Below are 25520 nucleotides of genomic sequence, written 5' to 3' on the forward strand. Positions count from 1 at the left end.
ATAAGTGGGCTAGCCCTTTATTCACATTGACCAGCAATGACCAGAAGCTTGACGATGCTGAATGGTGGTGAGAATGGGGAGGCAAGAGAACCCTCATGTGTCAGAGTGTAGACTGTGCAGATGCGCCAGTGGGCAACCCAGCGCTCCTTAGTCAACTACAGATGCTGAGTCAAGAAGCCAGCAATTCTGCTTCCGCATGTAAATCCCAGGACAGCTTCCCTACAGGTTCATTAATGGGCTCACTGCTCTCTAGTGATGGCCTGTGGAGGGCCTCAAGGGAGAGAACCTTCCCTGGAAGTGTGCAGGGGTGGGATGGAGAGTGCACACAAGGACTGCTATGCACCTGTGAGAAGCCAAGGCCCAGATGAAGGGCAACACAGGTGAATCTTAGAAAATACAGCCCTGCATGAGAAGTGACGGGAACTGCATGAACTCTGCAACATAACATTTAAGAAGATTAAGTATTTATGTGTTCAAAACAGAAATAGTCACCTTGGGTAAGTTCATGGAAACAAAAAAGATAGAAACAACTAAAGTGGTTGTCTGGACAAAGAAGGGAAATATGGAGAAAATAAAAGAAAGAAGGAAGGAAGGAAGGAGGAATAGGGAGAGGGAGGGAGGGAGGGAAAGAGAAAGGGCGAGGAGAGAGAGAGAGAGAGAGAGAAGAGAGAGAGGAGAGAGGGGAGAGGGAGAATGTGGTTAACGGAATCCTCTGAACCGTTTTTGATCCTTGCGCTAGGCAGAGCCAGAAGAGTCCTCCCTAACAGCACAAGTACGACAAAGAATGAGGAGGTTTTTCCCTCTGATTGCCCCACCCTTCCTATCTAATACTTGTAAAACTAAAACATGTATCCCAGACAAACCTGCTTTCTCTAAGTTCTTTCAGCCAGGGCATACCACTCTTTCATAACAGGCTGTGCTAAATTTTTCTCAGCATTTGACTTTGAGATTTCCAGAGATATGGGCTGGATGGTTATAAATTATTAAACCAACACCAGCAGGCCTTTACCTTCAATAGCACTAATCTGAATTGGAAATAAGTCAATGTTATCAGCATCCAACGTCTTAATTAACATTCCGATACCCATCAGTGGCTTGGCTCACCATTGTTTTAGAAAATATTTCTGTGTACGTTCTGAAGTTGCTTGATACAAAGGTAGAGAACTCTTATCAATTTTATGAAATGTGTAAGCTCTAGTCTTTCTGTATTCAGAAGCCTGCTGGGGGCACCAGGAACTCTTGCCTTGTGCTAAACACAGGCATGGGTTCGGAGACTACTTGTTGATTGATCTACTAGCTGGCTGGTTAAAGTTAGCCATGGCGCAACCTCCAGCCTGGAAGTTTCCTTTCTGATGCTTTACACAGATAGACAGAGGGCACTTGAGAGGCACACTCTCTCCCTAAGTGACCCCGTGAGCAATCTGCCTCTTGGACTCTTCCAGCCCACAGGGAGCTCCAGCTTTCTTCGCTCCATCTCTCAGCCCAAGCAGATTCCGGCCTCTTCTGCCCCAAGGCTTGCGCTAACTTTCCCTGCTTTTCAATGCAACATGTCCCTGGAAAAAGTGGATCTCTCGGGACCAACACTGCGGCACAGCAGGTTAAGCTGCTGCTTGCCATATGGCATTGCTTATCAAAGTGCATTCAGATCCTGGCTGCTTCACCTCTGATCTAGGTCCCTGCTAACGAGCCTGGGAAAGCAGTGGAAGATGGCCCGAGTGCATGGGCCCCTGCATCCATGTGGGAGACCAGGATGGAGTTCCTGGCTCCTGGCTTAAATAAGTCTTTTTTAAGGTGGCATTCTCAGTCCAGATAGTGTCAGTCCCAGGAGTGGGTCAGTGTCAGTACTCCTGTGTCAGCGACGGCAACCGACTGGCTTCTCCAGGGACTTACAGGGTAAATGCCTTCAGGCCTCAGGATTAGTGCAAATGTGACATCTGCCAGCCTTCAGAGAACACATCTGGCTTAACAAGCAGGAAAGTGATGCTGACAGGGAAAGATGACCACGCGCAGGCTAACGGCAGCCTTCTTTTCCTCCTTCTCCCACCTCTAAGCCACCTGTGACTCCGCCACAGCAAGCAAGACTTCTCCCACCAGCCATGCTGATGCAACTGGGCCATGTTTAGGCAAACAGCTGCTAAGGGTGTCTCTCTTCCCTAGGACACGGGGATCTGTCACATCCCAAAGACCATGTTTGATTGCTGCTGGGCTGCTCAGTGAACACATGAGGCCAAGAAGTGAAGACAGCTTCATGGACAGGGCATTTGTCTTGATTTAGTGGACGTGGTTATGAAAAACCTTTCTCTGGATGTGATCATTGCAGTAAACTCTACTCAAACCCTTCATTTACTGTCAGGATGCCGGCTTGCAACCTGGCAACATCCACAGGGGTAGCCAGCCCATCCAGAGACGCAGAGGAAGACCAGGAAGAAGAGGCGAGAAGACGGTGGGAAACCAGGCAGAGGTGCACCTCTCCCTAGGGTGTGGGTCTTGAGCAGGTAGCCAGGGCTTCACATTTCTCATATGCAAAATGACGCTAAGACGAGCACCCAAATTCTAACCAACTGTGGGGACCATGCAAGGGAACCTCACTGGTGAACAGTGTGCCAGGAACTGCTAAGACACCAGCAGAGTCAGCAGCCGTTTGCATTCAAAATCCTTCCCAAAGTTTATAGAAAATGAATATAATGGAAAAATTAAGCATGAATTTTTTTTTTTTTGGCACCAAATCAACCTGTCTTTTCATCCCATGTTTGTTCAGTGAAGTAACTGTTGGTTACTGGGGCTGTAATTGGATGTGAGAACATGTGCCCAGTTGGGTACCCCAGGCCAGCACTTACCGTGACAGGTGCCCTGCTTGTGGTAGAAGCCTTCGCCGCAGCTGCTCTCACAGGTGCCCTCCCTTAGCACGTGCAGGGGATCCCGGCAGCCCAGGCAGTGCTTCTCCGTCGGCCCCCAGCAGCCTGCGCAGGACTCGTGGCAGACTGCAGGCAAACAACACAGTCAGTGCAGAGCTGACCACAGAAAGGTCTGCTTGTCATTCTTCTCCCAAAAGCCTTGGAACCTATAAGGGGGATGTTCGTTGACTCCTGGGTTCCTAAACTGCTATGCACACACGAGGGAACCTCAAAATGTTCATGGAAAAATGGCATCAAAAGAAAATGTACGCCGGCGCCGCGGCTCACTAGGCTAATCCTCCGCCTAGCGGCGCCGGCACACCGGGTTCTAGTCCCGGTCGGGGCGCCGGATTCTGTCCCGGTTGCCCCTCTTCCAGGCCAGCTCTCTGCTGTGGCCAGGGAGTGCAGTGGAGGATGGCCCAGGTGCTTGGGCCCTGCACCCCATGGGAGACCAGGAAAAGCACCTGGCTCCTGGCTCCTGCCATCGGATCAGCGCGGTGCGCCGGCTGCAGCGCGCCGGCCGCGGCGGCCATTGGAGGGTGAACCAACGGCAAAGGAAGACCTTTCTCTCTGTCTCTCTCTCTCACTGTCCACTCTGCCTGTCAAAAAAAAAATAATAATAATTAAAAAAAAAAAAAAAGAAAATGTACATGTTTCAGAAACTTCTGTGGAGACCTCTCATGTGTTTACCTCTCCCCAAGAAATGCACCTCCCTCTCAAGGGAAAGAAAAAACAGATGTGTTAGCCAGAAGTCCAGCTTGGGTAAATCCCATGGAACAGAAAATCAGAGAGAGCAACAGGGAAGGGAATCCCAACGGTGGAGGCAAAGATGGACCGCCGGACGGAATCATACCACCCCCACCTCACTGCCTGTTGCAGTCACATGATAAAAATAACAGCAGGATAACCGCTTCCCACCTTGGACACCATCAGAATCAGCTGGGGACGGAAGCCATTTACCATGGGCCTGCAAAGATTTTATTTAAAATTTTATTTATTTGAAAGGCAGAGTGACAGAGTTAGCGGAAGACACACACACACACAGAAAGAGAGAGCATGAGAGAGAGAGAGAGAGAGAGAGAGAGAGAGAGAGAGAGAGAGAGAATGAATCGCTATCTGCTTGTTCACACCCCCAAGGTCTCAGAAGCCAGGGGCCTGGAGCTCCATCCAGATCTCCCACGTGTCAGGGCCCCAGCACTCGGGCCTTTCTCTGCTGCTGGCATTGGAGCAGGCAGGACTCTAACGGGCACTCTGATCTGGGATGGGCATCACAGGTGATGGCTTGACCAACTCTGTGCCACAACGGCCCCCTAATGAGGCCTCTCAAGGACACAGTCACCACCTGCCATCTGTGGCCCTTGCTCTCACTCACTCTCTCCCCCTCCTTGCCCCTCACCCCGCGTTCTCTCCTCCCTCACACCTCTTGTCTCCACTCCCCCCCACCAGTAGCAGCCTCCCTGCACAGGTATCTCCAGGACTCAGGAGGCCCACTGATCTTACATATTCAGTTTCTACCCACAGGCTGCTCTTAGACCAGAGTTGTTCGTTTAAGATTCAAAATCTGCCTCCTCTTCCACCATCTGATCTTCCTTACTGTCCTTGCTTGCTCTTCACCTAAGCAGCTCTGCAAAGAGAGACCTACTCTGAATAACTGAATATTTCCAGATTTAGCAATAGCCGTCTGTAGGGCTAAACCCACCTATGTTTCACTGATACACCCTAATTTTTAAAATGTTTGCTTCAGAATAACACAGCACAACCTATTTTACAGAGGCCTGATTGTGACCAAAATTGGGAGAATGAGTATTGTTGCTGCTTGGGAAAATGAGACTTGGTAACCACACCTTAGCAATTTCTTAGCCAGGTAACCCTTTGAGAACCAAATAAAAGGTACTTGTATCGCAAACCTCAAGGGCCAATCCAGTCCTTTGTTATAAACTACACAAGAAAACCTTCATCTCAAATAGTCTCTCCCCCAAGAAGCCCACGAATGACTGAAAATTGTGTTCAATTCTAGGCTGGCTCCATAATAAAAAGCAACAGTGGTAGGAGTGGTGGGTGCAGAGCTGGACATATCTAAACCACACGGACAGCAGCCCCTGGATGACTTAGAGCACCGCACCAGCAGTGCGGATCTGGATCTGGTGGGGCGCAGTATGGCTCATGGCTGATGATATTACCTGGGACCTGATCAAACTTGACCAGGGAGACCAGAAAGAGAAATCAGAATCTTCCAACAAGACTTATGTATTTCTGTATGCATTTGAAAGCACAGTGACAGAGAGCAAAAGAAACACAGACACAGAGTTCTTCCATCCACTGGCTCACTCCGCATTTGGCCGCAATGGCCAGGGCTGGGCCAGGCAGAAGCCAGGCGCCTAGAATTCCCTCTGGTCTCCCACATGGGTAGGGGCCCCAGCCTCTGAGCCATCTTCTACTGCTTTCCCAGGTGCATCAGCAGGGAGCTAAATTGGAAGTGGAGCCATGGGGATTAGAATTAGAGCTCCAGAACGGGATACTGGTGTTGTAAGCACTGACTTAGCATCCTGTGCCACACATCGGCCCCAGATGCAAACCTTTATCCTAACTGTAATGTGAGATCGTGAGTGGGCTCTTGCTGGACGGACACCAGGCCTGATTGAGAAAGTGGGGGGAACAGCATGGACCCCTGTATGGCTCAGGCAAGAGATGAGGTCAGTTTGGATGAATGGAGGGGGAAGGAAAATGGAGAACAGTCCATTCTGTGGAGAAGTTTAAGGAAGAGCTCATTTCCATTTTGTTAATTCTGTGCCGGGCATACTGCTTGGGTCCTTACAAATACTCCAAGTGACTTCCTTTACACTTAACTCTGTATTACCTTATGAATGTTACAAGAGTACACTGTCACCACTATTACATAACAAAAGATGTGGATGAAGGATCTCTAACAAATCCTCCCCTAAACACACATGAAGTACGCCATTCATTTATCCAGCTACGCTTTGATTACTGAATACAGCCAGCACTTGAAGGGCCTGTCACTGCTGATGCCTTTGTCTCACTCACTCTGGAGCTGATCCAAACTGTTACACAGCTAACCAACCAGACAAAAGGCCCAATAGCATCTCTACCAAGGTAGGCAGGGCTGATGTACCAACCCTCAACAGAAGCAGTTACTACGTGCAAGGTGCAACCCTAGCCTTGGGGCCCTCCCCAGGGGCCACAGGTGAGCCATGTTACCCGAGTGCTGCCACGGGCACATGGGAAGCACTCCATTGCTCCGGTGCTCTGGGAGTGAGCTCCTGAAGGAATGGTGGAAGAGTAGTGAGGCTGAAAAGACAGGTGTAGTGGCTACAGCAAAGCCAAATGGGCCAGGTAGGGACCTTCGAGTTTTGATCCGGCTGGTGGGGACAAAAAGAAGAGTAATTAACTCAAGACATGCTGTAGGGGATGCAATGATCTCTACAGGGAGTGTGAGGGAGACGAAACACAGAAGCACAGCTTCCTCGTTCTTCCCAGTGAGCGGCTGGCTGGCAGTGCAGACGCCCAACTAACACCAGTTGTCAAATCTGGAAAATGCTTCCAGAGTGAGTGTCTAGCTAAGAGGTCAAGACGTCCACATCCCGCATCAGAGTATCTGGGTTTGAAGCCAGGCTCCTGCTCCTGACTTCAGCGCCCTGCTAACGCAGGCCCTGGGAGGTAGGTAGCTGTCGATGGCTCTAGAAGCTGGGTCCCTGCTGCTCACTTGAGAGACCCAGATGGAGTCCCTGGCTCCTAACTTCAGTTTGGCCCAGCCAGGCCTGGCTGTTGTGAGCACTGGGGAGTCAACCAGCAGATGTCTCTGTCTCTGTCTCTCTCTTCTTCTCTCCCTCCTCTCTCCAATCCCATAAATAAATAAATATTTTTAAAAATAAAACAAAGCACTTCCTACCTGATTGGCAAATGGTCACCACCTCCTCTCTGCCCCTCTGGCTTCCTCCCAGGGATCCTGGCAAGCACCATGCTCCAGCAAGCAAAAGGCCTAATGCAGCCAGGGGTGCAGGCCCCCGTTCTTACCCATGGGCATCTGTTCCTCATGGCTTGTTCAACATTTTTCTTTTCTTTTTTTTAAAGAATTATTTTATTTATTTGAAAGACAGAGTTACAGAGAGGTAGAGCCAGAGAGAGAGAGAGAGAGAGAGAGAGAGAGAGAGAGGTCTTCCATTCCACTGGTTCACTCCCCAAATGACCGCAACAGCCAGAGCTGAACTGATCTGCAGCTAGGAGCCAGAAGCTTCTTCTAGGTCTCTCATGCAGGTACAGGGGCCCAAGGACTTGGGCCATCCTCTACTGCTTTTCTAGGCCATAGCAGAGAGCTGGATTGGAAGAAGTGCAGCCAGGACTCGAACCAGCACCCATATGGAATGCTGGCACGGCAGGCTGGGGCTTTAACCTACTACAACACAGCGTCAGCCCCCAACATTTTTCATATGACCACCAGAGTTGCCAATCAGAACAGCAACAAGCAACAAGCAACAAGCAAGATGACCTCCTTCTACCAACTCAGGGCCAGAATTCAAACCCTTGACAAGCCGAGCCCTGCTGAGCTTTCCAGCCCTTTCTTCACATATGCCAATGCCACAGAGCAGGGTGCACCCATCAAGTGCATGCAAACAAAGGCATGGCAGATTTTTTTTTTAATTGACTGCAGGAAACTCATCCATCAGTTACCTTCTCCATGGGAGCAACCAACCATGAGGTCCTACTCTTAGGACAGATGAAACCGAGGCTGTAACATATAACTGGAAACACACTGAAGTCCAGATCCACTTGTGATGGCCGACACTCCTGCTGTATGTAGAGTAAAGTCGTGACACTGCTCCCATGCCCCCTTCTTTCTCCCATACATGACAGAAGGCAAGTTCCACGGTCAGGCACAATAGCAGACGGGATTTTTATTTCAACATAGACTGTACAGGTTTCCCCTGCATGCGGTGCTCCCACCGTGTTTTGCAATTTGACTTCAAATTTCTAATACTGAACATATGCTACTGCAGATTATCTCTTCTTGTGGGCTTATTTTACATGTGGCTTTTATTAAATTTGGACTATTATGAAAAAATCAAAGGTCATTTCTCTTAGTGTTACATTTCAGATCGCTCAGGGTTCCAATTGTTCATTGTGAAAACTGTGGTCATAAATTTTAAACAGGGAAGACCGCCTTCTTCTCTCACATGCAGTAGATAATTTGCTCAGCAAGGCCCCTGATTTCCTGGAGCATAACAAGGCAGGCATTGGCTTGTCAAGCAATGCCTTCAAAAATGAAAAGGAATGAATTACTTTTCTTTTGCTAACCCTGTGTGGAAACCTCACTCTGAAATAAGAAACTTGTTTTGTACTTGATAATTTAGAAATAGAAGATTGCTTTAAAACTTCCTTAACCTATGCTTCTCTAAGAAGAGAATGCAGCCACTTCTCAGAGAAGTGTGGAAAGCACTTCCCAGGGGCCAGCGCTGCAGGGCAGAGGTTTACGCTGTGGCCTGCAACACCAGCATCCCCTATGAGCACCAGTTCGAGTCCTGGCTACTCCAAATCCTAACCAGCTGCCTATACACCCGGGGGCAGCAGATGATGGCTCAACGACTTGTGCCCCTAACACATACACGGGAGACCTGGATGGAGTTTCAGGCTCCTAGCTTTGGCCTGGCCAACCCAAGGCCATTGTGGCCATTTGGGGAGAAAGCAAGCCTATGGAAGATCTCCCTCTGTAACCACGCCTTTCAAATAAACAACGTGTAAGTCAAGAAAGAAAGAAAAGAAAGAAAAGAAAGAAAAGAAAGAAAAGAAAGAAAAGAAAGGAAAGAAAGGAAAGAAAAGAAAGAAAAGAAAGAAAAGAAAGAAAAGAAAGAAAAGAAAGAAAAGAAAGAAAAGAAAGAAAAGAAAGAAAAGAAAGAAAAGAAAGAAAAGAAAGAAAAGAAAGAAAAGAAAGAAAAGAAAGAAAAGAAAGAAAGAAAGAAAGAAAGAAAGAAAGAAAGAAAGAAAGAAAGAAAGAAATCCCACGGCAGTGTGAGTTTCCACGAAACTTTTCCAGACCCAACCAGAGTCTCAGAGGCCCCTGGGCTCAGCCTTCAGATTAAACCCTCTCCTTGGAGAAGGGGCCTTGGTTCCCTGTCTTCTCCGTGGTCCTCTGGAATTGGTTTTCAGGGAATTCACACCCTTGATCAGCAGATCTTCCTCCATTCCCCACACACCAGTCTGAGGCTGCAGCTCAGACTTCCCAACTGCCGAGACGTCTTGGCTCATAACAGCACAGAAATGGCCCCGACGTCAGCTAGCAGCAGGCACGTGGTATGCAGACCGTGTGCCCTCGCTCTGTTTCTTAGCCACTTTGCAGCAACTGCCTGCTTGCATTCCCATCTCACAAACACCTCCCGAGGACTCGCCCAGGTTTAAGTGTTATCAGAAGGCAGCGTACATGTCCAGTAAGAATCTCTCTATGGAGAATTTTTTTTTTCTGTCTTGAATTCAATGCAGTTTCTTGGTTTCCTAACCAGTAAGGTGGGAATGATAAGGATTATTGCAGGCAGGCACTGGCTTAGTGGTAAGAATGCCAGTCTGGATGCCCATATTGGACTGCCTGGATTTCAGTCCCAGCTCTGCTCCCAATTCCAGCTTCCTGCCAGTGAGCATCCTGGAGGCAAGAGGTGCTGGCTCAAGAAGTTGGGTCTGGGGCCAGTGCTGTGGCACAGCAGAGCCGGCATCCCATATGGACATCAGTTCAAGTCCTGGCTGCTCTACTTCTGAACCAGCTCCCACTTACACAAGCCTCTGCCATTGCAGCCATCTGGTTAGTGAACCAGAGGATGGAAGACCTCTCTTCTCTATCTTTCTCTCCCTCTCTCAAATAAAATAAATCTAAAAAAAAAAAAGTTGACTCCCTGCTACCCACATTGGGGTGCTGAATTGAGTTGCTCCAGCCTAAGCCAGCCCCAGCTATTGCAGGCATTTAGGGGAGTGAACAAATAGATAGGAACTCTATGGCTCTCTCCTCTCTCTCTCTAATAAGTAAAATATGCTTAAAAATAGGGCCCAGTGCTGTGGCATAGTGGGTTAAAGCTGCTGCCTGCAGTGCCCGCATTGCATATGGGCACTGGTTCAAGTCCTGGCTGTTCCACTTCTGATCCAGCTCTCTGCCGTGGCCTGGGAAAGTGTTAGAAGATGACCCAAGTCCTTGGGCCCTTGTACCTGTATGGAAACCCAGAAGAAGCTCCTGGTTCATGGCTTTGGATTGGTGCAGCTCTGGCCATTGCAGCCAACTGGGGAGTGAATCAGTGACTGGAAAACCTCTCTCTGCCTCTCCTTCTCTCTCTGTGTAACTCTGACTTTCAAATAAACAAATAATTAAAAAATAATAATATTAGTTGTACCTAATCCCAATTATATGATGAGATAAAAGGGTTGAAAAAAACCAGAATGTTGTATATGATCATATGGCTGGCATCAGGGAGACCTGGCAAACCTTGCCTTGAATGGTGTTAAAGGCCAGGTAATTTTAAAGGGAGCAACCTGGGATGGGATGGGACAGGACACAGGAGGGGAGGGGAGGGGAGGGGAGGGAAGACTCCAGTAAAGGAATTTTACTCAGAGAGGGAGAAAAAGGAAGAAATAGAACCCTCGGGGTTTATGGTAGCAGCTACATCAAAGGATTCCAGCCTCCCCTGGAGGCCTCACACTCAAGGTTTCCCTGCAACCTCTACAAAACCTCCTAAGTCCTGTTGAAAGTGATTAGAAATAGCACGTGGTGGGGCTCAGATGCGGGGTGGGGGGCACTCTTCCCATTGTTTTACCTAAAAAGCTCAATCTCCAGACACATTTAAAAGTACAAATTCAAAGCACATCTGAGCAATCACCAATTCTGATCTTTTCACCACAACCTTCTGTCCCCTACCAGGCTGGGTCTCTGCTCTCCACCTGCTTCCCTCTGTCAACAGAAGGCTTTCCATCCTGAAATGGGAATGCCTGGACGCCACGTATCATAACAAGTTCAAAACAGAAACAATACAAACACATGAAAAACATATGCAACCTCATGAATCGCCCATCTCGAGAACTGATCAGGAGAGCAGCGACTACGCGTGGTGATGGGACACACCCACAGCAGCATGCCTGTGTCTGAGGAGCAGTGCACAGTGAGGAAAAGGGCTAGGAAAGCAGGAAATATGCCCAGTCATGCTGTGAATGCTGAAAACACAACCACACAAAGTAACAAGGAAGACACAAACATTAGACACGATGCATTAGTACGGCTTGTAGAGAGAAGGAGAGTGGGAGGAGGGGAGGAGAACAAATGGGACAGAAAGGCAGAAGACGACCAGACTAGGGAACAGCCTGTCCCAGGCCACTGAAGAAAATGGACCACGAGCAGACAAGTATGACTAACTCAGCCTGCTTCATCTGTATCCCAACAAGAAGCAAAGCAAAAAAAAATGAAATGAGTCCATTTTATGTCAATCAAATTGACAAATTTAAGAACTGTGATACCTAGTGTTGACAAGGGTAGTGACAAGTAGGCACGCACACATTTCTAGTGAAAGTGTGAATTAATACAAGTTCTTAAAAATAGAGCAGCATGTGTCAAAAATTTCAAAATATGTTACAAATACAAAGGACCCAGCAACCGCAAGGCTACGAATGTACGCTAATCAAAAATATTTGCCAGAAAATTATAAATCATTGAATAAAGAAACCAAACAGGACACAAAGAAATGGAAACACATTCCATGTTCATGGATTGAAAAAACCAATATCACAGCTGGTGCCGCGGCTCACTAGGCTAATCCTCCGCCTGCAGCGCAGGTACCCTGGGTTCTAGTCCCAGCTGGGGCATCAGATTCTGTCGTGGTTGCTCCTCTTCCAGCCCAGCTCTCTGCTGTGGCCCGGGAATGCAGTGGAGGATGGCCCAACTGCATGGGAGACCAGGAGGAAGCACCTGGCTCCTGGCTTCGGATTGATGCGGCACGCCAGCCATAGTGGCCATTTGGGGGGTGAACCAACGGAAGGAAGGAAGACCTTTCTCTCTGTCTCTCTGTCACTGTCTAACTCTGCCAAGAAAAAAAAAAGAATATCATTAAAAAGTCAATAGCATTCAAAGTGATTTACAGATTCAGTGCAATCCCTATCAAAAAGATCAATGAAATTTTTCACAGAACTACAAAAACATTACTAAAATTTCTATGAAACCACAAAAAGCCCCCAAATAACCAAAGCAATCTTGAGCAAAAAGAACAAAGAAGGAAGCATTATGCCATTTGACTTTAAAACATATTACAAAGCTGGCTGGCGCCACAGCTCAATAGGCTAATCCTCCACCTAGCGGCACAGGCACACCGGGTTCTAGTCCCGGTCGGGGTGCCAGATTCTGTCCTGGTTGCCCCTCTTGCAGGCCAGCTCTCTGCTGTGGCCAGGGAGTGCAGTGGAGGATGGCCCAAGTGCTTGGGCCCTGCACCCCATGGGAGACCAGGAGAGCACCTGGCTCCTGCCTTTGGATCAGCGCAGTGCACCGGCCGCAGCGTGCCGGCCGCGGTGGCCATTGGAGGGTGAACCAATGGCAAAAGGAAGACCATTCTCTCTCTCTCTCTCACTGTCCACTCTGCCTGTCAAAAAAAATATTACAAAGCTATAGAATTAAAACAGCATGATATTGGCATAAAAACAGATCTACAAATCAATGGAGCAGAATAAAAATCTCACAAGTAAACTCACCAACATTTGTGAGCAATGGATAGCTCATGGATCTTGGACAAAAGTGCTGAGAATGGGCACTGGGGAAATGACCATCTTCTCAATGAAGGCGTTTGGGAAATTGGATATTCATATGTAAAGAATGAAGCTAGATCCTTATTCATCCCATGCCATATACAAAAATCAACTCAAAATGAATCAAAGATAAATGTGTTAGACCTAAAAGTTTCAAACTTTTAGAAGAAAACATAAGGAAACACTTCAGGAGATTTGAATCAGCAGAGACTTTTTTTTGGATCAGATCTCAAAAGTATAGGACTCAACAGCAAAAATGCACACTTGGGATGTCATCAAGGACATCCAGAGCTTTTCCAGAACAAATTAAACAGCCACCTGAGTAGAGACAGACTACAGAAGGGGAGATCTTTTTCAAAGTTATATATCTGACACAGGGTTAATAACCAGAATGGATAAGGCGCTCAACTCAAATCATCACCATCATTATCATATTCATCATCATCACCCTGGGCGAGGCACCGTGGCACAGTGGGATACCCGCATTCCATACTGAAGTGCAGGCTCAAGCCCAGATGGCTTCACTTCAAATCCAACTTCCTGCTCAAGTCCAGCAGGCGATGACTCAGATGCGTGGGCCCTGCCACCAGAATAAAAGGCCTGGGTGGAGTTCTGGGTTCCTGGCTTAGCCCTGGCCTCATGTTGGCTGTTGTGGGCATTTGGATAGTGACTCAGCTGAAGATCTCTCTCTCTCTCTCTCTCTCTCTCTCCCCTCTCTCTTTCCCTCTGCATGCGTGTGTATATGTGTCTGTATGTTAATCTACTTTTAAGATGATGAAAAATATTGAAAAAACTCCAAATAATTCAATTAAAAAATGGTCAGTAGATCTAAACAGATATTTCTCAAAGGAGAGTACACAAATGGACAACAAGTAGTTGAAAGAAAACAAAACTCTCAACATCACCAATCATCAGGAAAAAGCTAAGCAAAACCACAGTGAGATATCTCACTCCAGATAGGCTGGTCGCTATCAAAAAGCTGAAACATAACAAGTGGTAGCACGGATGTGCAGAAAAGGGACCCCCTTGCTATTGGTGGGAATGCAGATTAGTCCAGATATTATGGAAAACAGTACAGCAGTTCCTTGACCAACTGAAAACAGAACAATCATATCATCCAGCAATCCCACTACCAGGCATAGATCTACGGGAAATGAAATCACTCTATCCAGGAGACATCTACACTCACACGTTTATTATAGCACCATTCACAGTAGCCAAGAAATAGAAACAATCTAATGTCCATCTATGGAAAAATGGCTAAAGAAAATGTGGCACATATACACCACGAAATACGACTCAGTCATAAAACAGGATGAAATCTATGTGTGGGCATCGAGGCACAGCGGGCTGAGCATCAGCTCAGGATGCCCGCATTCCATATCAGTGAGCCTGGGATCACTTCCTACCTCTACTTCCCATCCAGCTTCCTGCTTCCTGGAAGACAGTAGGTGACGGTTCAAGTACTTAGCTCCCTGCCACCGATACGGGAGACCTGGATGGAGTTCCTGGCTCCTGGCTTCGGTATGATACAGCCCTAGCTGTTGTTGGCATTGGGGAGTGAGCCAGAGATTAAGTTCCCTCCCTACCCTCCCCCTACCTTTCAAATAAACAAAAATAAAGAAAAAGGATAAATCTGGTCACTTGCAGCAAGATAGATAGAAATGGAGGTCACTACTTTTTTTTTTTTATCTTTTGTTAAGATTTACTTATTTATTTGAAATGCAAAGGTACAAAGAGGCAGAAGCAGAGAAAGGTCTTCCATCCACTGGTTAACTCCCCAAGTGGATGCAATGGCTGGAGCTGAGCCAATCCGAAGCCAGGATCGAGGATCTCTCACATGAGTGCCAGGACCCAAGGACTTGGGCCATCTTCCACTGCTTTCTCAGGCCATAGCAGAGAGCTGGATCAGAAGTGGAGAAGCCAGGACTCAAATCAACACCCATATAAGATGCCAGATGGCAGGTGGTGGTTTTACCCGCTCGCTACACCACAGCACCAATCTCCAAGGTCACTGTTTTAAGTGAAAAAAGCCAATCACAGAAAAGCAATTATTGCAATATCTCACTCAAATGCAGAATCTTTTTAAAAAGGGTGACCTCCTAGAATAGTATAATGGTGAGGACCAGAAACTAGGAAGGAGAGACAGGAGGGAGTGATGGGCAAAGATTGAGTAATGGGTACTAAGTTATAGTCAGACAGAAGAAGTTCTGGGATCCCATTGCATACAAGGGTGACTACAGATAATGTACTATATGTTTCTCTCTAAAAATCCAACTTGGGGCCAGTGCTGTGGCGCAGCAGGTAGAGCTGCTGTCTGCAGTGCTGGCATCCCACATGGGCACTGGTTCGAGTCCTGGCTGCTCCACTTCCGATTCAGCTCTCTGCTATGGCCTGGGAAAGCAGTAGAAGATGGCCCAGATCCTTTGGCCAGTGTAGTCACTTGGGAGACCTGGAAGAGGCTCCTGGCTTTGGATTGGCTCAGTTCTGGCCATGGCAGCCATCTAGGGAATGAACCAGTGGATAGAGGAACTCAATCTCTCTTTCTCCCTCCCTCCTTCCCTCCCTCCCTTCCTCTGCCTCTCTGTAACTCTGCCTTTCAAATAAATAAATAAATCTTTAAAAATAAAAATTAAAAATTAAAAAACAAATTTTGAATGTTTTAATCATAAAGAAATGCTACGTTTGAGGAATTACTCTGGATAATGTAACATATATAGAAACATCACATAGCATTACATAAATATGTATGATTTTTATATGTCTGTTACAATATTTTAATGTAAACAGTTAAATAGGGCTGGCACTGTGGCATAGCAGGTTAAACTACCACCTGCAACTCTGGTATCCTATATGGGCACTGGTTCAAGTCCCTGCTGCTCCACCTCTGATCCAGCTCCCTGCTAATGGCCTGGCAAAGCAGTAGAAGATGGCACAGTCCTAGGTGCCCTGCCACTCAAGTGAGAGCCCTGGATGAAGCTTCTGGTTCCTGGCTTCCGTCTGGCCTAGCCCTGACTGTTGAGGCCATTTGCAGGGTGAACCAGCAGATGGAAGATCTCTGTCTCTCCTTTCTCTCTGTAAAGCTACTTTTCAAATAAAAATAAATCTTTTTAAAAAGTTAAAAAATAATAACATTCACCACAATGTCTACCAACATGTTTGCATGCAGTTATTTATGATAACAGAAACATACTGAACAAATGTGAAATAGAGGATTGGCTACATGAATAATGGCAGAGCCAGAGACTGAAAGTTATATAGTTGTAAAAAGGTGTAGACGGATAAGTCATCAATGAGAAAGCAGGCAGTAATACTGTATACAGAGCATGATTTTGGTTTTGAAAAATAAATGTGTGTATGTGTATGGACAGATAAACTCAGAAATACATTCATAAATTAACAATAGTGATTCAGGCAAGTCTGAGGGATTTTCACTGATTTTTTTTTATCTTAGCTTGTATTTTATTTGACTTTATCAAGTCAATTTTTGAAATAAATGTGAGTTCATTTGATGAGAAAAAATGTACTACAGGCATGGGATGTAGGGAGCTTGGTGTCATTTTCCTGAAGGCACAAGTTAGGTAAGCAGCTAGGTTAATCTATTATCTGGCTTTGTGGATCAGCTGAATGATTCACCGGTCTTGGGTAACCTATGCGGATGTTTAGCACTGTCTTCTGCAGACACAGAGCTGGAACAAAGCAATGACATCTCAGCTGACAGTGGCTCTGGCAGGATCGCGTGGAGAGAGGGTTTTGCAGGCAGGCTGGCTTTTCGCAGATTCACACGTCAGAGAATAAAGACATGCACTCAGCTGACCAGAAACATTCTTAGAGTCACCCTTTCCATCTCCTCTGTCACTAATGCTACAACCCAAGCACCCCCCAGGGGTTTGCAAATGCAGGGAGCACCAGGCCTAGCGTCTCAGCTCCCGCTAACCCTCTGTGACCACTGGCAATCCACAGCGGCTGGGCCTCCCACCCTGGGCTCCCTCTTCAACTCTCCACTCTGGGCCCTGTAGACCCAAGGGCCATTGACTTCTCCAGTGATGTCTGTTTGTCTAGTGGAACTGAAGAGCCAAAGGAGGGGAGAGTTCGCGGCCTTCCTGGCTGCCCTGGCGCAGCTGCTCAGATCTCAGCAGAGATAACAGCACCCTCCTGGTAGCCCCAGGAGCAGTGCAGAAAGGGAGCAGAGGGTGCAACAGAGAGAGTGCTGGGGTAGGAACTGGGGGAGGGGGACAGAGAGAAAGAATGTATGTCGCACAATCTAGCTAAAATAACTAAGAACCTTAGAAACCGGGCAGAGAGCCAGAAGACTTGTCCGTAGCTTGTACTCCGTAGCTAAAATATTCGGGGTGTTCAGATCTGTCAGGACGAACGGGATCTGTCTGGAAGATAAACTCCCTTGCATTTGTGGCGGGCTCTGTCTGCTGGGATGTGATACTTTTGTGCTGTCATCTGTTTCCTGGCATGCCCAGCAAGGGGCTATAAGCAGCTCACACAAAAGCCAAACACAGCCCAGTCTCCTGCTAAAGCAAAAGTCCCAGGCACAACACCACCAGCTGCTTTTTCCAGATTCTCTCCATTTATCCTGAACAAGAACAAACAAAGAGAGAGGACTTGGAATACCACTGGTACCTGTCATACTGGCTCTAGTTTACTCCAGAAACCTCTAGTCTAGGAAGGCAATCCAGTGGCTCTCCCTTGGGAATGGGTTAACAAACTCCAAGGACATGACTCCTGTTCAATGACAGTTCATTTGTAAGAGTCATTTTTGCAGTGCCGAGAAGATATGCAGCTATCTTAAACATGAGGAAATTAAAGAAGAAAAAGAGGTGTGAAAAATAAAGTTTCTGCAATTTTCCGGAGGCTGTGCCTAGCCAGGCATTGCTGACAGGGAGTCAATATAGCAGCTAAATGGAAGGCATGTTACAGGGAAGCCAAAATCCCAACATGCCTAGCCCTTCTTCTTTTGTCTTCAACATGGAATGGTTTTGCACATTTGGCTTCAGTCAGATGATTCCAGAAAGCTTTGTACGTGCTTAAAAGTACCTGGAATTCAGAAGTACAAGGCATGCCTCTGCTTTGATAACCAGTCACTTCCTATCGTAATCCCTTTTAAAACTGTCTTTAGGGAGCTGGTGCTGTGGTGCAGTGGGTAAAGTTGTCACCTGCAGTGCCGGCATCCCATGTGGGTGCTGGTTGGAGTCCTAGCTGCCCCATTTCTGACCCATCTCTCTGCTATGGCCTGGGAAAGCAGTAGAAGATGGCCCAAGTCCTTGGGCTGTTGCACCTGCTTGGGAGACCCTGAAGAAGTTCCTGGCTTCAGATTGGTGCAAGTCCAGCTGTTGTAGCCATCTGGGGAGTGAACCAGCAGATGGAAGAACACTCACTCTCTCTCTCTCTCTCTTTGCCTCTCTGCCTCTCTGTAACTCTGCCTTTCAAATAAACAAATCTTTTTTTAAAAAAGCTGTCTTTATAATACTGACAGTAATACATTCATAGAACATCAGAAGGTATCTTGTTGACCTATATAGGGACTGTCTTCTGCCAGTGAGGTCATGAGTTCCTTGGCTACAGAAGTTGTCTGCCAGGTTCACTCTGTATCCCTTATCTCCAGGACAGAGCCTGGCACAGAGAAAGAGGCTCAACAAATCTTTGTTGCATGAATAGAATGCAAGAGACCAAAAAAATCACTCGAAGCAACAAGTCTCTTTGCATAAGACAGCAAGTCACTAAGAGACCATAAGTGGTGGAGAACACCCAAGAAAGTCCACGCAGGGGTTAAAGTGCAGAACACAACGAGTGAAGACTGAACAGTAGGAATGCACTGGGCCCCCAAACTGAAGCTGTGAGCTGCCAGGAGCTGAGACCCACCTCCCAATTCTAGGGTATGGAGGACAGCAGCTTGACAATGAGCACCCCAACAGGGCATGGAGGGTTCCTGCTGGCTGGGGATTTCAGAACAGTAGTTCCACAGGAGCCTCGGCCCAGAGGTCTTCCCTGGGTCCAGCGAGGTGGGATACGTCATGAGCTGGGACTTCATTTGCTGGCCCATAAGGTCTCACTGCTAGGACCTTGCTCCAAGGGTCAGCCTTCATTTCCCCAAATGACGGGTTGCTCTGCTCAACTGTGGTCCCAACAAATAATGAACGTTACAACTTCTGCTGAAGCCAGTTTAAAATCTCAACTGGATCAGCAACCTATCCATGCAGTTTACAGGTTTTCTTAAAAATGTCTCTCCTAAATACACCATGTATTTGGCTAGAACTACACTATGGCATGGGCTGGAAACAAATCACTACAGGTTCTCACTTAACCTAAACATTTAAAGAAAATGAAAGACTTTAACTTATAAAGAATATAGCAAACCGTCTATATGTACTTCTCTGTTACATAGGAATTTTGTCCTAAATCATAGATTAATGGCACAAAAACTCTTTGCTTCTTCAAGCAAGCTTTTTAGTTTTCATTTCCATGGGTTGAAAAATAGAGACAGTGCAATAGTATCAACAGGTACATTTTATTCTCTACATCCTACATGCCAGGCATAATATATTTATTCTTCACAAATGCCTTTTCTAGTACTCATAATGTGTTAAAGTAGTTAATATTTTATAGTTGAGGCTCACAGAGTTTAAATGTTTTGCTCAAAACCATATAAGGATACTTCAAAAATTCATATAATGCCAAAAACCATGCATGGGTTTCAATTACTTCCATCGAAATAAAGGCCTTTTCATTTCATTTTCCATGAACTTTCTTAAAGACTTTTATGTAGAAGTTGTAGTGTTGAGGTTCAGAAGAACCCCACCTCTTATAAGCCTGTAGAACATTCACAGGGTTCTAAGACTCTTAACTTCTGAAATACAAGACCACACAGCTCTCACACAGAGAATGAACTAAACAGGTCTGTGTGAGCATTCCATCTCTGGAATAAATGGTGACATGCCTTGGCTGTGGGCTCACTGTATAGGCAAAGACTGAGGCTTATTTACATTCACATCCTCAGGACAGAGGCAGGGGTCAAAAGAAAATGAATAGGGGAGAGGGAGAAGGACAGTGGAAGACAGAAATCCTAGTCTCTTAATGTCTATGGAAGGCTAATAGGAACAAGGCTCCATACCCTCAACGAGGTACATGAATTCACCAACTGCTGCCAATGCTATGAGGCAGATGATATTTTCCCTGTTTTACGAGGCAACTAAAGCGTGGGGTTGAAGAATATTTAAGTATGAGAGCCAAGGTTAGAAGCCATGTGGTCTGCTCCGGAGCCCAGGCTTTGAACCACTGCGCCATGTTCCCTCCCCCTCACCAGCCTGAAGAATGAAGCAGCTTTTACCTAGCATGCACATGGCTCTGTCTTCAGACCTCCGTGAATAGCATTGAGCTTTAAACACACAAACCAAACACGGATGCTTGTATTTAAAAAAAAAAAAAAAAAAAAAAAAAGCCTATGCCTCTGCTCTACCCAAAATCTGCAGTTTTATGAGGTTCCCATTTTAACCCAATCAGTGTGTATTGTTGGTTGTTTTAACTTTTCTTCCTACAGGCTTTTGTGTCAGAGATTTTTGTGCACAGTTCAAGAGACCCAGAAGAATTGAATAGAGGTTGATTGAAAAGAGGGGCCAGACAAGCAAGGAAGAGTGCTCTCAGGACCTGGAAAGCGCAGTCAATATCTAGTGTTAGATTTAAGGGGCCGGCACTGTGGTATAGCAGGTAAAGCTTCTGCCTGTGACGCTGGCATCCCATAGGGGTGCCAGCTGAGTTCTGGCTGCTCTACTTCCAATCCAGCACCCTGCAAACACACCTGGAAAAGCAGCAGAAGATGGCCCAAGTGCCTGGGCCCCTGCCACCCACATGGGAGACCTGGAGGAAGCTCCTGACTTCAGCGTGGCCCATCCCTGGACACTGTGGCCATTTGAGGAGTCAACCAGCAGATGGAAAATCTCTCTCTGTCTCTCTCTCTCTCTGTCTCTCTCTGTCTCTCTCTTTCTCTCTGCCTCTTTTTCTGTAACTTTGCCTTTCAAATAAAGTAAATAAATTTTTAAAAAAGATTTAAGATGACAGTTCCTAAGATGAGATACTAGAACCAGTAGTCTTTCGAAAGAACAGAATAAATCCAGGGCAAGTAGTATGCAAGAGCCATACAGAAAGTGTGCAAGGGCAAGCAGCATGGTGGGACAGGGAGGGTGGACAAGGGACATCCGTGCCAGGGTAGAGACTGACTACCAGGCAAGAGGTGACTACGAGATGGTCCGTTAATTCCTGCAAATGGGTCAGAAAAGGACAGGGAGCAGGAATAAAAGAAAAAGCTCGGTCCCCAGACCAGAGATCTATAGGGTCCAGAAGAATGGAGAGCATGGGCAGGAGATGTTGACCCAGATCTAGCCAGAGACAAAGGAAGCCTAGTGGTTAAGGCAGAAGGTTAAGCACCAGGGCTAAAATCCAAGGTTTTGGCACTAATAGAGTGATTACTCCATGGCCCTACCTGCTAAAGAAGAGGCCACTTACACACTGCCCATCTCCAGTTTAGGGTGTTACAAAAGTAGTAGTACTGAGCCTTAAAGGAAAGTGATCAAAGCATCAAATTCCAAAGCTGGGGAAGGCAGGAGAAATGGAGCAGGGATGGGTGCAGGTTCCAGTCCTGGCTGCTCCTCTTCTGATCCAGCTCTCTGCTATGGCTTGGGAAAGCAGTAGAAGATGGCCCAAGTCCCTGAGACCCTGCACCTGCGTGGGAGAACTGGGAGAAGCTCCTGGCTTCAGATCAGCACAACTCCGGCCATTGTGGCCAATTGGGGAGTGAACCAGTGGATGAAAGACTCAGTCCCTCCCTTCCTCCCTTCCTCCCTCTCCTTCCTTCTCTGTGTATCTCTGCCTTTCAAATAAATAAATCTTTTTAAAAAAAACACTTTATTTAATCAAGCATAGACTATAACAGTAATATTAATAGATGTGTACATATTGATGATATATATAGGTGTGTATGTGTGACTACCACTGCACCCAAGGGAAAGAGAAGATGATTAAGGGTCCTTACAGATGAGATTCTCTAGGGCCCAGTGTTGTGGTACAGTGGATTAAGCTACCATATGCAATTTGAGCATTCCATATTATAGATGCTAGTACATATCTTTGTTACTCCATTTCTAATCCAGCACCCTGCTAATGCACCTGGAAAAGCAGGAGAAGATGGCCCAAGTGCTTGGGCCTCTGCACCCACATGGGAGACGCGAATGAAACTCCTGGCTTCCATCTGGCCCAGCTCTGGCTGATGAGGCCATTTGGGGAATGAACCAGCAAATGGAAGCCCTCTCTGTGTGTGTGTGTTTGTGTGTGTGTGTGTGTGCACATGTGCACATGTTTGTCTGTATCTCTGCCTTTCAAATGAATAAAATAAATCTTAAAAAAAAAAAACAAGATGAGATTCTCTGGCAGAACTCAGTGTCTGTTTCAGCCCCCTCTGGTTCCCTCCTCTTCCTCTTTGGCCGAAGAGCCATATTTATGTGCTCCTTGGACCTGTCCCATATTTTCACTCTGCCCTATATTCCACTAGTGAATATGAATATTAATCTGATGATTTCTGTTAATTCATTTCCTCTGCAGTGTTCACTTTCTTTGGGTTTTAATGGATCAATAAAGTGGCAAATTATCCCAGTCATACCATAAATGACCCTGCCAAGAGAAATCAACCCAGAAAAACCTATTGTTACCATAAAATAGCAGGCTTGCTTTTGAAAAGTTTAGCACGTACTGGAAGAGTGCTGGCTGATTGGATTGACTTTCAAGGTCACTAGTAAAAAGTCACCAAAAATGGTACAAGTACGAAGGCTCTCAAGGATCCCAAAGCTGAGGACACTTATTGAGAAAGCTGATTTGGGCTGTCTCAGTGCCAAGACAGGATATGGAAATTGATCACAAACTTTGCTTTAATTTTTAAGATCATCTCCCTCTCTCTCCTCCTCTCTCTCTCTCTTGTTCTGTTTCTCCTCCTTATTTTATGCATAAAAACGCAACCAGCCTGAACTAAAGCAAATTGGTTTAATTCCCTGGAGGGAGCATGAACAAATTTTCCCAGCAACTTTCTACTAGAAGCATTTGTGTGTGGGTATGTGGATGGAATGTGAAGCAGTCAGCTACATAAACCAGTAATCAAATGAAACATTACCCATTTCAAAATGCCTGAAAACAGCATTAACATCGCCAATTAAAACAGAGCATAGGAGAAAGGAGAATGGAAAAAAAGAAAAGTAAATATGTATGTGATGTGTGTGTGTTTCTGGAGGTGGGAGTGCTGTGGAGGGAGGAGAAAGATCTAGGGGGGATTAATTCCCTTTTAAAGGCAAATCTGTCACAGGAGTGCTAGCAGTAGGCCTCTTTGATGGGATAGAAGGAGTCCAGAACACATTTGATAATTCCATCGAAGTGAAATTTCAGCAGTTAACCCAAATTACCCAACCAGTAGACACCTATGAAGGCACTTTTTTTGCATGTACCTTCTTCCAGTCTGTTTTAAATTAACAGGTGTCTACAGCCGGATAAGCTGCAAGCACCAAGGGTCCTTTCCTCTTTAATGGCTGAGTTGCCACTGAAACACTGGGTCCTGGAGGACCACCAAGAGGTAGCTGTTCTTTCATTCATTTGCCATCTGCTTGGTCAGCCTCTGCTGAGTTCTTTGTGCAGCCCTCTTTGCTGAGGCTCCAGAGATCCAGAAATGTTTTACCAGCCTTGGGGGCCTGGTACAATTCAGGCTGGACACATTCAGAAGCCAGACACTCTTTCCTGGCTGCTTACAGAACAGGGCCTCTGTTCCCACAGCTCTGTGGCACGCACAGCCCTTGGGCTTCCTTTCAAGACACTTTCCACAGAACCTGGAGCTCTGCCTCTGACCAGGGCCTGGGGTGGAGGGGACCAGCCGCCTCCCCCACCCAGGACCTGCCCAGATCCGATCTGGGAGATATATATATATATATATATAAAATAGCCATGGCAGTTAACTTGATTTGATCATCACACATTGCACACAAGTTTCAAAATATCACACTGTCTCCCATAAAGATGTACAAGTCTCATGACACTGCAAGACAGCAGTGGCCACAGGTTCCTGGCCTGATATCTAAGACCCCCTGATGGCCCATGTGCCTCTTGAGACACACCTGCCGCCACACACCCTGGCTCAGTTCTGGGCACAGCTGATGACCTGTGCTCTTGAAGACATGCTTCAGTGTCTGCCCCTCAGCCCTGCTTTCACTGTTCCCCTTTTCTCTCATTTCTGTATTTAACCAGTTTTTATACATTTATCCTTATGAATACAAATACTATTAAAAACAGTCAAGTAATAACAACAAATTGAATTCTATTATGACCATTTCCACCTCCAGAGACTACTATGATATTAAAAATTCCAATGAGATCTTAATTAAAAATATAAAGTTGAGAACAGAAACCACGAGGAATAACTTCTCCTGTTCAATGGCACAGTAGGGTGACTATAGTTAACACACGTTACTGTAGATTTCAAGACAGCTTGAAGAAAGGAATTTGCATTTCCCAATAACAAAGAAACAATAAATATTTGAAGTGATACTATGGCAATTATCCTGATTTGATCATCATACATCATACACATGCATCAAAATATCACACTGTACCCTATAAATACATATAATTACTATGCTTAAACTTTAAGAATAAATCAGTAAAATAACAGTAGGCATATAAACCTACTGAAGTATATAGATGCCAAAGAAACCTAGTAAGATTATTAAAACACCTTTGTCACCTCGCTCTTCCGCTGTTCTTTTCATCTCATCGAGAGGCTTACACAGTCTTCTTATTTGAAAAGCTGCTAACAGCCCCTGGTGGCCCTGGGCCACTTGCCAGAGTGGGATGGGGCAGCTTTCTTAGGGTCTGCCCTGCTGGAGCCCAGCCAGGGATTACCTGCACAGGAGTGGCGGTCTTGGTAGAAGCCGTCCCCACAGGCGGCCACACACTGTCCACGCCGCATCAGCAGCGGCGGCTGGCAGGAGGAGCACTCCAGTCCACTGGTACACGTGGAGCACTGAGGCTGGCAGGCTGGCCAAGGCAGGGAAAGAGAAGGAGAACTTGTGATTAGTGCAAGGGCACCACTCCGAAGCCCACTCTTCCGTCCCCCAATCCTGAGCTCTGCAGATCACGGGGCACAAGGAAGACAGCGGAGCCACATTAACAGCCACCACGATACAGCACACAGCTCGCGCCTGGCACTGCTGGCAGCGCGCCACATCTACACATGCATTTCATCCTCATGCCAACTCTATGGGGTAGATATCGCTAATCCCAGTTCCACAGGCGAGGAACAAGCCCACATGGAGATGGATTTTGAAGCCAGGGAGTTTGGTTCAAGGATCCATATTCTTTTCCCTTTAGCCAACAGCCTCCAATATCACTATCATTCAAGCCTTCTGCAAGGATATCCCCTGCCCCTATTCCTCCCTATGATGGAGATATTATAATTTCCATAAAGGTTGAAAATGAAGACAATGCGAGAGAAAGTAGGAAGAATAATTGTAAAAATAATAATAATAATAATTGTAAAAATAGCAGCAACTCCATACTGAGGCCTGACTATATCCTAGACATTATTCTAAGCACTTACCATGTATTGACACACTTACTCTCACATCAATCCTCTGAAGAAGGTACCAGAATTACCTCCGACTTACAGATAAGAATGTTAAGACACAGAGGTTAAATACTTACAGCAGGATATGAATCTACACACCCTTAAGTGGCTAATTATAACCTCATGAATCAAAGATAAGGGGGAAAGTAAGGTTTGGCGTCAACCAAGCCAAACTCCCCCAGGTACGTGCT

The 25520-nt window shown here is 46.3% G+C and overlaps 1 protein-coding gene across 2 annotated transcripts in view; it reads right to left on the minus strand.

The window, feature by feature from the left end:
* The window catches only part of FRAS1 (Fraser extracellular matrix complex subunit 1), a 491248-nt gene that overhangs the window by 224719 nt on the left and 241009 nt on the right, over positions 1 to 25520 (minus strand). For both annotated transcript variants that reach the window (XM_051820195.3, XM_051820194.3), the window contains 2 exons: positions 24606 to 24740; positions 2838 to 2981 (listed from right to left, as the gene is read on the minus strand). In XM_051820195.3, coding sequence (XP_051676155.3) covers positions 2838 to 2981; positions 24606 to 24740 — 279 coding nt within the window. The remainder of the gene's footprint in view (positions 1 to 2837; positions 2982 to 24605; positions 24741 to 25520) is intronic.

Source organism: Oryctolagus cuniculus, chromosome 8, assembly GCF_051225735.1.
Source record: "Oryctolagus cuniculus isolate XC-2025 breed Fujian yellow rabbit chromosome 8, ASM5122573v1, whole genome shotgun sequence".
NCBI classification, from domain to species: domain Eukaryota; kingdom Metazoa; phylum Chordata; class Mammalia; order Lagomorpha; family Leporidae; genus Oryctolagus; species Oryctolagus cuniculus.